Source organism: Podarcis liolepis (genome assembly GCF_965112155.1).
Source record: "Podarcis liolepis genome assembly, contig: HAP1_SCAFFOLD_28, whole genome shotgun sequence".
NCBI lineage: Eukaryota > Metazoa > Chordata > Lepidosauria > Squamata > Lacertidae > Podarcis > Podarcis liolepis.
In genome coordinates, this window is record NW_028148790.1 from 1878722 (window position 1) to 1896070 (window position 17349).

The 17349-nt window shown below is 45.3% G+C and overlaps 1 protein-coding gene across 4 annotated transcripts in view; it reads left to right on the forward strand.

Annotated features, from left to right (window-relative positions):
* Window positions 1-13360: 13360 nt before the first annotated feature.
* LOC310699047 (LIM domain-binding protein 2) overlaps window positions 13361-17349 on the forward strand; it is a 233295-nt gene continuing 229306 nt past the window's right edge. The window contains exon 1 of one of the 4 annotated variants that reach the window (XM_083520645.1): window positions 13361-13803. In XM_083520645.1, coding sequence (XP_083376771.1) covers window positions 13669-13803 — 135 coding nt within the window. In that variant the 5' untranslated portion in view covers window positions 13361-13668. The remainder of the gene's footprint in view (window positions 13804-17349) is intronic. The other 3 variants (XM_083520646.1, XM_083520647.1, XM_083520648.1) reach the window with 3 other exon arrangements.

A 17349-nucleotide genomic window follows, 5' to 3' on the forward strand; every position in this document is an offset into this window, starting at 1 on the left:
TTGTTCTAGGACCAATCAGACTGCTGCCTTTTGGATCCTATTGTTCTAGGACCAATCAGACTGCTGCAGTTTGGATCCTATTCAACTCAGTACATAACAGCCCTGCTTCAGCTTGACTATATGGCCCTTGGGTTGCTTCCAAATCTACAATTCTATGAGTAATATGCAAATAGGTCTGTTTTGCCATCTGAAACTCAACCTTCTGAACAAAAAGTTTTTATTATGCCAGTTAAATGACAGCAACATAGAAAGGTTTCTTAAATTGAGCTATTTGTTAATCTGAATAAGTGTGGCCTCCTCTGACGAAAAGCACCACTTTAAGGTCTCAGTCAGATTTTTCACACTACTTCAGTCTAAAATACCTAATATTTCAAATGATGGATGCCAGAGTTTGAGTCTCTGACTTTTCTTTCTTTTTTCTTTCAAAAAGATATTTATTAAAATTTCAGCATATTACAAAAATAAGAGAAAAAAGTAAAAGAAAATTAAAAAAATAAAAATAAAAATACAAAGTAACAACAGTTAAAAACAAATCAGTCTTTCCCTATCTTATCTTTCATTTGCTTGTTTCCCTGACCTCCTCACACCTCCCTTTTTTGTATTCCAGTTCAATTAGTTAATTCAGCAAATCCTTTCCCTCTTTGATTTTATCTTAATCTTTTATCTTAATATATTATAACTTTAGGTTATCACCTGTTAACAATCCATTTTTACATATTCCTTTATAGTATTGCTGCTAAAAACCACTTAACTTCAATCCAACATCATTCTAACATTCATCAATTTTGCAATATTTCTGTAAATAATCTTTAAATTTCTTCCAATCTTCTTCCACCGACTCTTCTCCCTGGTCTCGGATTCTGCCAGTCATTTCCGCCAGTTCCATGTAGTCCATCACCTTCATCTGCCATTCTTCCAGGGTGGGTAAATCTTGTGTCTTGAGTCTCTGACTTTTCACATAGAAAACATTTGTTCCACCATGGAACTATGGTTCTTTCCCTAATATTTTAGTTTTCGCTTTATATTCTCTTGATAATCTCATTCATGTTTTGAGGTTGCAATGCTTAATTAATTTTCAGATTCTAACTAAACAGACTCTAAGTTCAAAAGCTTTGCTATTTCTTTTTCCATAAAAGCTAACAAATTTCCTGATTTGACTTTCCAGGAATATTCCTGAGAATTAGGCTACCAATAGATTAAATTAAGGTTTCCAATCTTCATTTTAAGTTGTTCAACTATACTTCATATATATTATTCAGTTATGATTTCATGTTAATTCATTTTTTGATATCTATATTTCTGTTCAAAAGCTTTTTCGTTTTTCTTGTTTTCCTCTTTTTATACACTGAATTTTGCTTTGGTTTTGCCCTTATAATACACACCTTTACTTTAACCTGAAAATTAAGCTGATAACTTCCACATTATTATATATTCAAAACAATTCAGCAAGTCTAAAAACTGATACTAAAATAACATTTATCAGTCTTCTTCAGTATACTAATCAGTGTTTTTCAGAAAATGTCATTTGTTCAAATTTAAGTTAAAATTTAAGGTATGTATTATAGTTATATAATGTTCACAGATACATTACGCACCAGTTTGCTAAGTCTCAAATTCTGTCTTGCTCTCCTTAGCATTTAAAAAATATTTTTACTCTCCTCACAATCTCATACAGCCTCTTTATTTTTGTCTGGGTCCAATTCTGTTTCTAATAGACTTGCCTCATGTGTACCTCCTTTTTTTTTTTAGAATTCACTTCAGCAGACTCCATTATTTTTCAAGCTACATTTGCAATCTCTATTTCCAGTTCACTTTCCTTTCAACTTTAAGTGCACAGTTTCTACTAAATAATAATCACCATAAATTGTTATAATCCAGCAGTGCAGTTTTAATTCTCTTCCAGTCTTGTTTTGGTCAGCTTCTCTTTCTTGCTAATTCACTTACACTTTTATTTTAAAAAAATCAAAAATCAGGGCAATCTTTCACAGCCTTAACTCCCAAGACTTCTGTCACTCTTAATCACATTCATTCCCATTCAATTTAATTTACCGTATTTTTTGCTCTATAAGACGCACCTAGTTTTTGGAGTAGGAAAAGAAGAAAAAAAATATTCTGAATCTCAGAAGCCAGAACAGCAAGAGGGATCGCTGTGCAGTGAAAGCAGCAATCCCTCTTGCTGTTCTGGCTTCTGGGATAGCTGCGCAGACTGCATTCGCTCCATAAGACGCACACACATTTCCCCTTACTTTTTAGGCAGGAAAAAGTGAGTCTTATAGAGCAAAAAATACGGTAATTGTTCAGTTTAGACATGTTTTAAACTGTATGGGTGATAATCCAACACTGCAGAAATGGATTTCTACTTGTCCCCTCTGCAAATACAGTGGTACCTTGGGTTACATACGCTTCAGGTTACAGACGCTTCAGATTACAGACTCCGTTAACCCAGAAATAGTGCTTCAGGTTAAGAACTTTGCTTCAGGATGAGAACAGAAATCGTGCTCTGGCGGTGCGGCAGCAGCAGGAGGCCCCATTAGCTAAAGTGGTGATTGAGGTTAAGAACAGTTTCAGGTTAAGAACGGACCTGCGGAATGAATTAAGTACTTAACCCGAGGTACCACTGTAATCTCCAGAGGTTTCCCCAGCACCCCCCCTTCTGAGCCAACGATGGGAAGGAGAAGCCCCATTGCCCCAGCAGGAATCAGTGACAATGGGCAGCCCCAAATGAATCCGGCCCCCGGACGGTCCAGGAATCAGCATGTTTTTACATGAGTAGAATGTGTCCTTTTATTTTGTGGGGAATAGGAATTCATTCAATATTTTCCCCAAAAATATAGTCTGGACCCCCCACAAGGTCTGAGGGACAGTGGACCAGCCCCTGCTGTAAAGGTTTGCTGAGCTGACCCCTGTTCTATATTATAAATTCCCAGATTGCACAGCAATAACTGCTGTTATTGCACTGTCCTGGTTTTATTACACAATAAATTTTGCACATGTTGCATTCGATGAGTGTGCAATCTGTGTAAACCTATACACAAAGAGCTGCGCTGCACACCTGTACTGTGACTCACATGTGACTTCTAATGTACACCCTCTCACACAAACACTCCTATACGCATAGAGAGAGCTTGTACCTTGCGTCATGTGTTATTTACATAAAGGTAAAGGGACCCCTGACCATTAGGCCCAGTCGTGGCCGACTCTGGGGTTGCAGCGCTCATCTCGCTTTATTGGCCGAGGGAGCCGGCACACAGCTTCCGGGTCATGTGGCCAGTATGACTAAGCCGCTTCTGGCGAACCAGAGCAGCGCATGGAACTCCGTTCACCTTCCCGCTGGAGCGGTACCTATTTATCTACTTGCACTTTGACGTGCTTTCAAACTGCTATGTTGGCAGGAGCAGGGACCGAGCAACAGGAGCTCACCCCGTTGCAGGGATTCGAACTGCCGACCTTCTGATCCGCAAGTCCTAGGCTCTGTTTTTTAACCCACAGCGCCACCTGCGTCTCTTGTGTTATTTGCATAGAAACTGATTATTCTTGTACTGTACTTCTTAAGAGAATAATTTTCAATGTGGGGAATCGTTTGCTGCTGTTTCCTCTTGCCCTTGTGTGCACACGTCCATGTGTGCCAGGAATTTGTGCATTAGCCTTGAACCAGCAATTTTCCCATGCCCCCATCCCTCCACCTGCAATATGGGGGTGATGATAATATGGATACACCTTAGAGACATTACGGGATCAAACGTGTGAAGTACCCAGGGTCCTCAAATGAAAGCTCTCCATAAATGCTAAATTATGATTAAATCCGTTTATTATTTCAAAAGGACCGTTTCCCTTTCATAACATAAGCCAGACTTGGGGTGGGGGTGGGGGTGGGGTGGGGACTTGTGCTCAAAAGTTCTGGCTAGTTGGGTGTTTTGTTTGTTTGTTTTTTCTGTTTTAACCCTGCTGGTTATTATACTGAGGCCCCCGGATGTTTCACGGTCTATTGGAGCCAATTTGATTCCCTCCCTCCCTCCCTCTATTTCTTTTTTCTTTTCCTTCTCCTCCTGCGATGAGGCTACATTTTAATATTTTAATGTTTCAATATTTTAATGTTGTATTTTAATGTTGTTTTTAAGTTGTAATCATTCAACTAGTTTTTATTATTGCTTGTAAGCCGCTCTGAGCGCGGCCTTGGCTGGGGAGGGCGGGGTATAAATAAAAATTATTATTGTTATTATTATTATTATTATTATTATTATTATTATTAACCCTGTGCCACCACTGCAGTCGCATTCTTCGCTGCCACCACCCCGTTTCTCACCGGGACACACGGAGTCCAGACAGTTGTTAACATAAACAAGTGATCAAGTTTATTTTTAAATGCAGGAACAAGCGTATGGATGCAGTTTATTTTTCTCGTGTCAGTTTCCTAATCTTAGTTCCTAACAACTCCAAACTGATTATTCCAACTATCTATCTGACTCAGCCTAACAATTCCTCTCACTCTCTCACAGTACAACTCGACCAACCCACTGCCTATTCCACCCTCTTCCTTCTCCAACACCCAAGCCTCAACTCCCAACTGACAAACCTCAACTCCCAACTCCCAAACCTCAACTGACTTTTTCAAAACCTCCCACTCTATCTTTTACTCCCCCCTTGCATTCTCACTGGCCAATCACATCACACCCATTTTAACCCTTTCCTTGACCCATCCTAGGAGGCAAATGCCACATTCCTCCTCCCTTAAGAAGATTGACTCAGGAGGGATAACTTAACCTGATCAATCAGCAGTACATCTTTAAGGCAAATAAACATTTCCTCACCTGTCATTTCACCCTTCACATCACACCTAACATTTGTACATCAAATACTGTGTTTTGGTAAAATATACATATATACAAAAACCTGTTACATGTTAGGTATTCAGTTAACTTTCAACTGCAGGTCTTCTGTACAAGGCATCTGTGACGGTATTCAGGGTCCCTTTCACATTTTTAATCGTACAGTGGTGCCTCGCAAGACGAAAATAATCCGTTCCGCGAGTCTCTTCATCTAGCGGTTTTTTCGTCTTGCAAAGCAACCCTATTAGTGGATTAGCGCTATTAGCGGTTTAGCGGCTATTAAAGGCTTAGCGGCTTAGAAAAAGGGGGGGAGCGGAAAAAAATCGCAAGACTCGCAAGACGTTTTCGTCTTGCGAAGCAAGCCCATAGGGAAATTCGTCTTGCGAAGCGCATCGAAAAACGGAAAACCCTTTCGTCTAGCGGGTTTTTCGTCTTGCGAGGCATTCGTCTTGCGGGGCACCACTGTAAAATTAAAGTCTTGCAGTGATAGGGCCCACCTCAACAACTTACTGTTGGTCTTCATTGACCTCAGCAACATCAAGGGTGAATGGTCAGTTCATAAAGTAAAAGTTCAACCCCAGATGAACGGCCTCAGCTTCTGTAATGCCCATACGATGGCATTATACCAATAAGATTCCTTGGAGCATATCCAGGCTTCATTCCACAGAAGAATATCTAGGCTCTCCTACGTAATCCAGCCCCTACTTTGCTGATTTCCCTCAAGAAGCGGTTTACATTCTTCTTCTTCAGCTTTGAAGGATATTTACCAAATTCATATTTCCACCAGGATCTGAGCCACGGATGAACCCCCTTTGCAACTGTCACTACTCTTAATCTGCTGCTCTGGCCACCTAAACACACACACACAAATCCTGGGGGGCTAGAGAAGATCACCTCCGCTCACCAGGTCAGATGGTGGACAGGGATTGCAGCCTGGGTTCCTGCCCAAAACTGTTTTTAAACCAGCCAGTTTGCCCCATGAAAGGTGGGCAAATGATACAAAATTCCTATAGAACTTTTATGTACAACAGAATTTTTTGATTCATTCCATTATTTTGCATGCAGATATCTGATGGGGTAGGGACGCGGGTGGCACTGTGGGTTAAACCACAGAGCCTAGGACTTGCCGATCAGAAGGTCGGCGGTTAAAATCCCTGCAACGGGTAGAAGACTCCCAAGTCTAGGGGTGTCCATAGCACAGGATTAGACAGGACATTTTGGAAATGAGGCTGAATGAAGAATGTTCCAATATAGAAACATGAACTCCAAAAGAGAAGATTCACCTGCAGACGGAACAGCAGGTGCTTCAAAGTTCTGAAGAAACATTGGGGGGGCAGGGTCCAGGTGGGTGGGTTGCCATGGTAACAATGGGCCTGCCCTCCTTTGTGACATCTCCTGCTTCTCCCTTAAAAGCCACCAACTACAGGCGTCCATTGTGGGTTCGTGAGGAGAGACAGAGAGAGGTGTGTAGGTGCGGTTGGTGGTAAGAGAGAAAGCAGAGTATTTGGATTTTCTTCTGATTTTGACTGCTTAAAGAGGAAGCGGAGCCAGCATCAACCATGCGGTCAGTTCCAGACCTTCAGGAAGAAGGAAAGTTCAGCGGACTTGTCCTTCGTGGAACAGAGTGGCTCAGGAGACTGAGAAGCATAATGCAGCTCAAAAAGAACAATAAAGTGGCCCCGCTCCAGCCCAAGGAGCAGCCTCCTCTGGCACCAGCTGTGACAAAGCTCTTCAAGAGCTTTCCAGAGCTCGAGAAGGCAATAGCGTGAAACCGGGCCCATATTAGGCCAGCACCTGAAGGACATAATTGTAGAAGATCTGGAATGAGTTGCTGACGTGACGGGTCAAGGGAAGGTGCTCTGCTATGGAAGAGTTAAAAGGGAGTAAGGAAGAACGAGGGCGATAAGATTGAGGTAACCCTCCAGCCTCTCCTGAGCTGCAGAGGCTCAGGGCAGAGAGGCGGAGGGAACTAAGTTCCCGCAGGAGGAGTGCTCGCCTCCAGGCCAGGAGAGGCGAGTCACCTGAGGATCGGGGCCGCCCTATGCCTCGGGGCAGATAAAAGCCAGCCAGCCCCAGTCCCAAGTTGTGGGAGCAACATTGTTGATTGCTAGTTCCTGCCTGAACTCTGTCCTGCTTTCCTGCCTGAGCTCATCCGCCCTGTCTCCCTGCTTGCATGCCTGTTCCTGACTCCACCCGACTCCCTGCCCTGCACCCAGCTTCAGCTACTAAAGACTGCCTCCACGTTGCACCTTTGGCTATGGACCAGACTTGGACCTTGCCTCTTGGGTAACCCACGGGACCAGGACAACGGGGAAGGAGGGAGAAAGGATTGAAAAGAGGTGAAAATGGTGGGGACCAAAGGCTGACTGCTGACTCACCCTTATCGTGCGAGGAAGAAACCAGAAACAATGAAAAAAAATTAGGCCCTTTGGGGATGTCTATTTTTGTGTATCTTGTTGGTGCGTAAGCATAAATAAAGCAAAAACAATATGTTTTTCGGGTTGTTGGTTTTTGGGTTTTTTTGTATTCTCATTTTATATTGTTACATTGTGAACCGCCCTGTGATCTTTGGATGAAGGGTGGTATAGAAATTTAATAATGAATGAATGAATGAATGAATGAATGAATGAATGCTCTCCCCAGGGAAACATTCATGGCACCCATACTGTCAGCCTCAGATACCAGGCTGAGAAAGATGTTTAGGTAGGCTCATTAATTGATATTAGATTAACATCTGCTATGATGGTTTATTTTGTTCAATTAACTAGCACAAAATACAAAATCTAGAATCTAATATTAATTTTCTTCTTAACTATAAGGATTTTGGTCAATATATTGAAAAATTGCACAGTGCTAAAACAGATCAGTACATGACCAGTACTAATTCACTGATCAGGAATAGGCCTGCATAGCCTGTGTTCTGGTATTTGCGGCCAATCTGGACATTATGTTTAATATATTTTTTAAAAATTTAAGAAAAGTCCAGTAGCACCTTAGAGACCAACTAAGTTTGTTCTTGGTATGAGCTTTCATGTGCATGCACACACCAAGAGCAAACCTAGTTGGTCTCTAAGGTGCTACTGGACATATATATATATATGCTTTCGTAGATTTTCACGGGTACAGGAATGCAGGTTTTGGTGTCTTCGGGTGTCTTCCCGTGTAAGAGTTGGGGTGTCTAGGCGACGTTTCGACGAGGTCTCACTCGTCATCTTCAGGCTGGTGCTTTCGGCTTCTTGTTACTGGAACAGAGCAGGATCTCAGTGTTTGAGTTCCTATAAATACTGTTGAGGGGGTGTGGTGTATAGCCTCCAACGTTCTGGGCAGAGAGGAGGTTCCCAGGTTAGTGTGCCTTTTCTTCTTTTGTTCCTTAATTACTTGAGGGATATCTTGAGTGATTTCTTGAGTGATATTCTGAGTACCACTTAGGTGGGTCATTAGGTGTGGATTAGTTGCTAAAGCTTTCGTGTCTTGACCTCTTGAGCTTGTGAAGAGTTTTTCTGAGAAGATGGCTGTACTGCACTTAGTTGTGCTCTGGCTTGGCTTCGTGTATAGGGGCGAGCTGTGGTTTTGTGCCCTGTGCCAGCCAGATCTGTGTAGGGATTGCAGGGGGGTGCAGCATCCGGAGGTGCCACTATGGTTTGGTTACTGGATGGTGTCTGTGATTTATCTGTGGAGAGGGTCTGGGTTTGGGTCTGGTGTGGTTGATTGGTGATGGCGTTCTGTGTGCCTCTGGTTCTGGTGTCGGTTTTTGTGGGGAGGGCTAATTTCCAGATGTCTGGCAGGCGGGACGTGTCGTCACGCTTGTTCATGTTGTGAGGGTGTTTCTCTATCTCGATGGCTTCCATGATTATTCTCTTGTGGTGATGTTCCATGTTAAAGAGCAATTTGGAATCTGCAAAATTAATTTCGTGTCCTGTTTCTTTCATGTGTTGGAAAAGAGAGGAAGTTTTTTCTTCTTTTTTGACGGCATTGTTGTGTTCTGCGATACGTGCATTTATTCGTCTGTTTGTTTGTCCAATGTACGTGGCTGGGCAGACTTTGCAGGGTATTTCATAGACCCCTTGGTTTTCCAACTGGATTTTATCTTTGGGGTTTCTGAGGATATTGGCTATTTTTTGGTTGGTGCAAAAGGCTGTTTTGATATTGTGTTTATGGAGGATTTTGCTAATTTTATCTGTAGTGCCCTTGATATAAGGAAGGAGGGCCATGCCATTGTTTTCTTCTGTGTCTTGGTTTTTGGGGGGTGTTTCTTTTTGGATTAGCTTCGTAACCCTGTTTTGCTGGTATCCATTGGCGATTAACACATTTGAGAGATTCTGTAACTCAGTTGTTAAGTGGTCTTTGTCAGCCAGGCGTTTGGTTGCTGCTAATCATGCAGAAGAGGGGTATAAGGGGAGAAGGCTCCTCTCCACTCCTACTTTACTCCTTTAAAGCAAGCAGGCTTTCTGTCCCTCTCTCCTCCCCACTCAGCGGCTCTTCTCCCGCTTTGCTGTTTCAAAGCGAGCCACGGAGGAGGGAAGGAAGGGGAACCATGGATCCTCTGTTCACGACTGCAGCAGATCCCCCCCGCCACCCATAGGCATTCCCTCTATAACACGCACAGACATTTCCCCTTACTTTCTAGGAGGAAAAAAGTGAGTGTTATGGTGCGAAAAATACGGTATATTCAGAAATGGATAGTGAACAGCACTACCTTGGCTCTTTGCAGATACAGGATCCTTTAACTTCTAGTTGCCATGCCACTGCATTTGCTAGCTGAGTTCTTGCTCCCACCACACCTCCAACATGTATTTGCTAAATTTTTCTACATCTTTGATAGTCTTGAGGGGGTGAGGTACCATTTGTGCTGCATCTTTAACATATTAAAAATGCCATGAAATGTTAACCAGCCAAACATTTTTGCCCATCACCTAAAGATATGAAACAAAGGCACCCGGGCAAGACTTCCTGAGGAGATCATTCCTCAAGTGGGGAGCCACTGTGGAAAAGGCCAGTTCTCTTGTTGCCACCCTCTGGACCTGTCGTGTAGGAGGCACACAAAGAAGAGCCTTAGATGATAATTGCAGGGTCCAGGTCAGTTCTTTTTGGGAGAGGTGGTCCATTTCACGAAGCAGTATCTATTGCTTTGTGACTGACCCTGGAGCTCCTAATAATCTGCACACACCCTGTCAAATCCTGTCAAACTCTGCCCCGACTATGATTCTCTTCCACTTGCCTATCCTGACTCCAACCCCTCCTCGCCAAACCCTGATTTTAACTTCATTTCCTCAGACAAGGGATCTCAACCTTATACATTGTTATAAGTGGGGAGGAGAGAACTCTTTGACATGTGCCCCCCAAAAAACTTTCAATAAATTACAGTATTTCAGGTTGGGTATAGATTGATTACATGTCCATCCCCTCGTTCTGTTGCTCTCCAGACACCATTGCTTACTCACCTGTCCAGGGAACAGGCAATAAGTGAATGAGCAGATGACAACAAATGTTCTTTCTCCCTTGTCCACACTTGCTTGCTCCCTCTATCACTGAAGGAAAAAGCTGGAGGAGCAAACAGGTGGTGATGCCAAGCAGCAATAACTCGCAGTATGATGACCATGCAGTGGGAGGGTCCTTGTTCAAGTGCCCAGCAATGCCCAACAGTGCCCTTAATCCAGTTCTCAACCTGCGGGTCCCCAGATGTTGTTGGACTACAACTCCCATCATCCCTGACCACTGGTCTAGATCAAGGGAAGTAATAGTGCCACTGTATTCTGCTCTGGTCAGACCTCACCTGGAGTACTGTGTCCAGTTCTGGGCACCACAATTCAAGAAGGACACTGACAAACTGGAACGTGTCCAGAGGAGGGCAACCAAAATGGTCAAAGGCCTGGAAACGATGCCTTATGAGGAACAGCTAAGGGAGCTGGGCATGTTTAGCCTGGAGAAGAGGAGGTTAAGGGGTGATATGATAGCCATGTTCAAATATATAAAAGGATGTCACATAGAGGAGGGAGAAAGGTTGGTTTCTGCTGCTCCAGAGAAGCGGACACGGAGCAATGGATCCAAACTACAAGAAAGAAGATTCCACCTAAACATTAGGAAGAACCTCCTGACAGTAAGAGCTGTTCGACAGTGGAATTTGCTGCCAAGGAGTGTGGTGGAGTCTCCTACTTTGGAGGTCTTTAAGCAGAGGCTTGACAACCATATGTCAGGAGTGCTCTGATGGTGTTTCCTGCTTGGCAGGGGGTTGGACTCGATGGCCCTTGTGGTCTCTTCCAACTCTATGATTCTATGATTCCATGGTCATGCTGGCTAGGAATGATGGGAGTTGTAGTCCAACAACATCTGGGGACCCACAGGTTGAGAAACACTGCCCTAAGTTGAAATCTCAGCTCTTCCTGCTTGCACCAAGTTCTACTTCTCAATTACAAAATTGGATGAAATAAGAATGTTGGGGAATGCTGGAGAATATGGCATTCTGAGTCCTGTTCTGAGAAATTCCTTGCATATAAACCCTGGTGTCTAGGACAGCCTAGGACTTGCCGATCAGAAGGTCGGCGGTTCGAATCCCCGCAACGGGGTGAGCTCCCATTGTTCGGTCCCAGCTCCTGCCAACCTAGCAGTTCAAAAGCACATCAAAGTGCAAGTAGATAAATAGGTACCGCTCCGGCGGGAAGGTAAATGGCATTTCCGTGCACTGCTCTGGTTCGCCAGAAGCGGCTTAGTCATGCTGGCCACATGACCCGGACGCTGTACCCCAACTCTCTTGGCCAATAAAGCGAGATGAGCGCCGCAATCCCAGAGTCGGTCACGACTGGACCTAATGATCAGGTGTACCTTTACCTTTATCTGTGGTGGCCTGGGGGGCAGGGCAAAGGGAGCAGACTGGAAGTGAGCAGTCTTCACTCCAGTCCACTCCTAAAGAATAAAAGGGGACTTGCGCTGAAATCAAGCATCACAGTTTGCCCCAGAGCATCACCCCCCCCCCAGCCCTCCCTGTACTTGTATCTTTTCTTTTCGGCACACCTTTCCCTTTCTAGGTTCCTGGGCGATGGTTGCTGTATTTCAGAGCAGAGAAGGGATTTCCCCTGCTCCGCATGTTTCCCTTCCCCATAGCAATTGTCACAACTTTGGCGGTTTTAGGTCTTGGGCGGAATCCTTTAGCCCCATATTCAGTGAGGGGTTGATGTGGCGAGTCATCCGTTCTCCAATATCAGGTTCCCCATCAAAGGGGTCTTGAGTGGAGCAGGGACAGAGCAAGGTGGGTGCAGCACATCCCGGGTGTCATCACCTAGGGGGGTGATATTCGGCGCACCACCTGCCTACCTCCTGCCTACCCCAAAAGCTCAACAGCAATGACAATCACAGCCAGTATTTTTATACAGGGGTACCTCTGGATACAAACGGGATCCGTTCCGGAGCTCCGTTCGTCTCTAGAAGCAAACGTAACTAGTGATGGCACGTCTGCGCACGTGCGCGTCACCTTTCACCGCTTCTGCACATGCGCGTGAGGTCATTTTGAGCATCTGCGCATGCAGCGAAACCTGGAAGTAACGCGCTCCGTTACTTCCGAGTTGCCGTGGACCGCAACTCAAACGCACTCAACCCTAAGCGCATTCAACCCAACGTTTAGTAGATCGCAGTCCCTTGGGAGTCCAACTGGATTTCAATTGGGGGGGGGGCGCGTGACAAGAAATTTTCTGCACCGGGTACCACCTGACCATGCTACGCCACTGGAGGGGAGTCTCTGGCCACAAGTGCACAGCTGTGGGTCACAGTCCTCCCCTCAGCTGTGGGCAGTGGCGTAGCGTGGGGGATGCAGGGGGGGCCGGCCGCACCGGGCGCAACATCTGGGGGTTAGGGGGCGCAAATCCACGGGTTAGGGGGAGCAAATTACTTGCCTTGCCCCGGAGGCTGACAACCCACGCTACGCCACTGGCTGTGGGGATAAAGGGGGCCAGCTGTGTAAATGCACGTTGTGCAGTGTCCAGTTCCTGACTGACCCCGTCTACACGCCCAGGTTTCCTACAGGCGAAATTGAACAAAGTTGTGGCCATTTTAATCCCGCAGAAGATGCTGTCCTGTGTTTGCCTTCTGCCTCCCTGAGGGACTGCGCCTGGGCAGGCAAATCAGGAAACCAGTGGCGTAGCGTGGGGGGTGCAGGGGGGCTGGCCGCACCGGGCGCAACATCTGGGGGTTAGGGTTAGGGGGCGCAAATCCACGGGTTAGGGGGCGCAAATCCACGGGTTAGGGGGCGCAAATCCACGGGTTAGGGGAAGCAAATTACTTGCCTTGCCCCGGGTGCTGACAACCCACGCTACGCCACTGCAGGAAACAAGCCAACAAACTTTGAAGGGGCAGGATGCGTCTCTCGAGGCACGAGATTGTACCCTGTGTGTGTTTCTGTGTGTGTGGTGTTGTTGGCGACTTGGCTGGGTGGGGAAGCCGGGGAAGCGCCGACCCTCTTGCCCCCCACCCAGCCCAGTTCCTCACAGGAAACCTCCTTTTGTGTCACCCTGAGGAGAAAAAGAGAGAGGGGGGTGCAAAACCCCGCGTTGTTTTCGCAGGAGGCGGACAGGAAATGACCCCTTCCCCGCCGACGGCGCCTTGAAAAACAAGCTCCCCGCCAGTCTCGCGCGCCAGCCTCGCTCCCCGCCGCCCAGCCTCCCTCGCCGGGCTGCCCGCCTCGCCCGCGCCCGCCTTCCCCTCCCCGCCCGCCGGCCTCGCTCGCGCTCCCTCCCCGCGCAGCAAGCAGCAGCAGCAGCAGCCGCCCGCCCCGCGCTTCCCATGTGCTCGGCGCGGCTGTGGGCTGCCGCCGCCTCCCGCGCGCCCTGAGCCTCGCCGGCGAGCGGCGGCCAAGATGTCGAGCGCGGCGCCGCACGACCCCTTCTATTCTTCGCCCTTCGGCCCCTTCTACCGGAGGCACACGCCGTACATGGTGCAGCCCGAGTACCGGATCTATGAGATGAACAAGAGGCTGCAGACTCGCACCGAGGTGAGTCCCCCTTCTTCTCCTCCAGCTGGGGAACGCGGCGCATCCCGGGCACTGGAAAGGGGCCACCGCCGGCTCCTCTGCGGCGCAACTCTTCGCAAAAAAGCGCAGGCTGCGCCGGGGGGGGGGGAATGCAAGGCAGCCCACGAGACACGGCTCGCTTTCAAATGCCCCTTTTGTGCAAGCGCGCAGGTTGGGGCCAGGTAACCTGACCTCTCTTTTTTTGGGCATTTGCAATCGCAGCGTTCTCGAGGTGTCGCGTGCATTGAAGGAACGTGTGTGTGTGTGCCGTGCGCGCGTGTTTAAAAACAAACAAGCCACGTTTCGGCGGCGGTGGATGTTACCTGCACTTCTTCCCACCCTGGTTATCAGCACTGAGCCTACGAAGGCAGAAAAGAGGGCTGGAGTTGGACAAACTTATTGCCTTATGCTGATGGCAGATACACACAGACCCTTCCATGTGTCTCTATTTTCTCTGATTTAGAGAAGCCGTCCTGGTTTCTGATTTGATCCAGGAATGTCCTGCTTTTCCTTAGGATGTCCCTGTTTTTACTGGAGAAATGTTGGAGGGTATGGAGCCATCTGAAGGAAATCCTGTACAGGGAAGATTTTTTTTAAAGAAATGTGTTTATATGTGTTGGAAGCCGCCCAGAGTGGCTGGGGCAACCCAGTAAGATGTGTGGGGTACAAATAGCAAAATTATCACTAGGGAATGGGACATCCCTGTTTTCATTGGAGAAATGTTGGAGGGTATGTATCAATGAATGAGGTTTCTGTTATTCTGTTAACGGGAGGAATAAACAGTCCGGCATTTAACCCCACAAAGGATAACAGAAGCTGCATCCAGTATTTGTCTTGCTTTGTAATGTAGAATCTGCTGGTTTTGTACCACAACATGAATGTGTGTGCGCCTGTATGTGTGTTTGACTTGAGTGATGTATAGCTGAGTAGAGAATCTCTTCACTGAAAAGAAGAATAGAAACATTAGGTTTGTCTTTCATCTAAAGCTAAAGCTGCTTCTCTTAATCAAATGATTCAAAGAAGTCATAATTCCGGGGTGTTCTTACATGAAGAATGTGTGGGGTGATAAATCTAGCAGGAGGGCTTCGTTTCTTCCCTGTGTGCCTTCAACTATGCACAGTTACTTTTTTGTTTTCCTCAAGTGGTTTCTTTGAATGGGCTCAGCTGGGGAACAGAACACTTCAGAGAACTCAGACTTTTGGAAGTGAAAACGTCAACAATGTTACTGAATAATTTTGGCGTATTTTGTGAGTTCGGCTGGTGGTTATAATAGCATAACTTTTCAAGGGATCCCAAGGTTGTTGTAAAAGAAGCATACTTCTTAATTATTCACTGCAGCTATAGACTGAATGTATGGGATCCAGGTAACAAGATGTAACCTGCTTTATGATTGGTGAATTGGTAGGCAGCAATTGAGTTCCAAGCACTAATAACATTACTGTTTGGATCACCCTGCTCCTACCCTTTATGTTTTAAACTGAGGTTGTCTTTTCCGTTTTGACTCTGGTTATTGCTCTTGCAGTCTAGTTAATAGTTATTATGTTGCTGGAAGCTTGCAAGAATGAATGCTTTAAGAAGGCGACTTGCTTTAGGATGTTGTTTGTCAGTGTTCCTTGAATTTTTATGAATTGCCTCTCAATTTTCCTGAAGTTAAATTCTGATGTGATTTCGGGGCAGTCCCTCTGACAAATTTCAAGGGGAGCAAAAGTAGTTTTGAAATTTCTCTGGGGTGTTACGCACAGGGTAGCAGACTCTCCACTCCACCTCTTGGCTTCTTAAACTATAGTTTAATTATGGAAATTAAGATCAATTTTGGCTGCTACAGTTTTCAATGGTTGTAGCAAGTTTGCTTGAATAGACCTACCCTTTCTTATGCTGGGTGAATGATGTTGTTGTTGTTGTTGTTTAATAGGACTTGTAGGAAGACATTTCCCTGTAATTTGATTCATGAGAATTGATTCAAACTAAGACAGTGGCTGGCTTAATTTGTTTGCTGTGTCCACAGGTGTGCCACTTTGTATTTAGGGGATGAAGATAGTTTATTCTGACTTTCACAGACTTCATAAACTTTGCCCTTCCTCTTTGTGGGATTTGAGGTTTACCACTACATCCGTTCCCATGTGCATGCAACTATAAAGAAACAAAGAAAAAACTGCCCATATCATGTGGAAGTGGACTCAGGTCTGTTCTGTTGGAGCAACTTCATATTGCAATCCTATTTTAAATGTGTGGATGCAATGAAAACATTCTGGCGAGTCATTTAAATTTTGCATCTAGTAGTGACTCTTTAAGATACACGCAACAGCGGTTTCTTCCATGCTAAAGAATTCAGGATACAGTGCCTTGTAAATAAAATACAGCAGTTTTTATCAGTATCTGATCTGATGTCAGCAGTAAATTCGGTTAGAGAACTCATTGTATTTTGTATGGCAAGATAAATGTTTGTCTTCTAAAAATGAGCACCTGCGCATTCATTTTATAATGGGAATTCTCCCCTGGGATTTAACTTTGGTGAATTTCTCAGAAATCTATGAGCCCATTTTGAAAGCCCATTTCAGCAACTGACCGAGCCCTGGCTGAAATTGAGCCTCCACCCTGGTTTTTATACTGTTTTTTATGTTAAATAATGATAAAGTGTCTTTATCAAATATCAAATAGCAAAGGCCAGCAAGCATACTTCTGGAAACAAAGCTTTCTGAACCCCTGTGTCTTTTTACTTTACTGGCTAATAATGCGGAACGAAATCTGGCCAATGATACTTCATTCTTTTCCTTAAAGTGTGTGCCAACATGGCTTGCCACCTAACTGATGTGCTAAACAATGGTCATAAACTTATTCCCCCATGGTATGTACCCTGTTCCTGACTTCTGGACTGCCATATACCGTATTTTTCACTCTATAGGACGTTCTGGAAAATAACACATTCGGTTTGGAATATTACTTAGGTGTATACCTAAGAATATTTATATTTACATTTATCTACACACATGACCGTATTTTTCCGTCTATAAGAAAAATAAGACGCCGATGTATAAGACGCCCCCTATTTTGGGGGACTCTGATTTAAGAAAATGGGGGGGGGGAGATAGACCCGTGTATAAGATGCCCCCTAATTTTTGACATTATTTTTTAGGGGAAAACCCTAGTCTTATGCACGGGGAAATACGGTATATGCTCTTAAAACGTATACTCCTAAAAATGAAAAATGTGAACAGCTTCTGCAACAGTTTGGCAATTCCAAAATATTAACTGCAGGGTCAACAGCTGGTGTGGCTTTATGCCTAAGGTGTGGAACTGGAGAATCGCCAGGTTGAAGCCTGTCTCTGCTAAGTACTTACAAGATGATCTTTAGCAGGCCATTATTCTCTCAGCCTTGATGTTCCCATCCCACCCGCTCCATTGCTACTTGTGGATAATAACTGATGTCATTAGAATCATAGTACCATAGAGTTGGAAGGGACCCCGAGGATCATCTAAGGGGTGATATGATAGCCATGTTCAAATATATAAAAGGATGTCACATAGAGG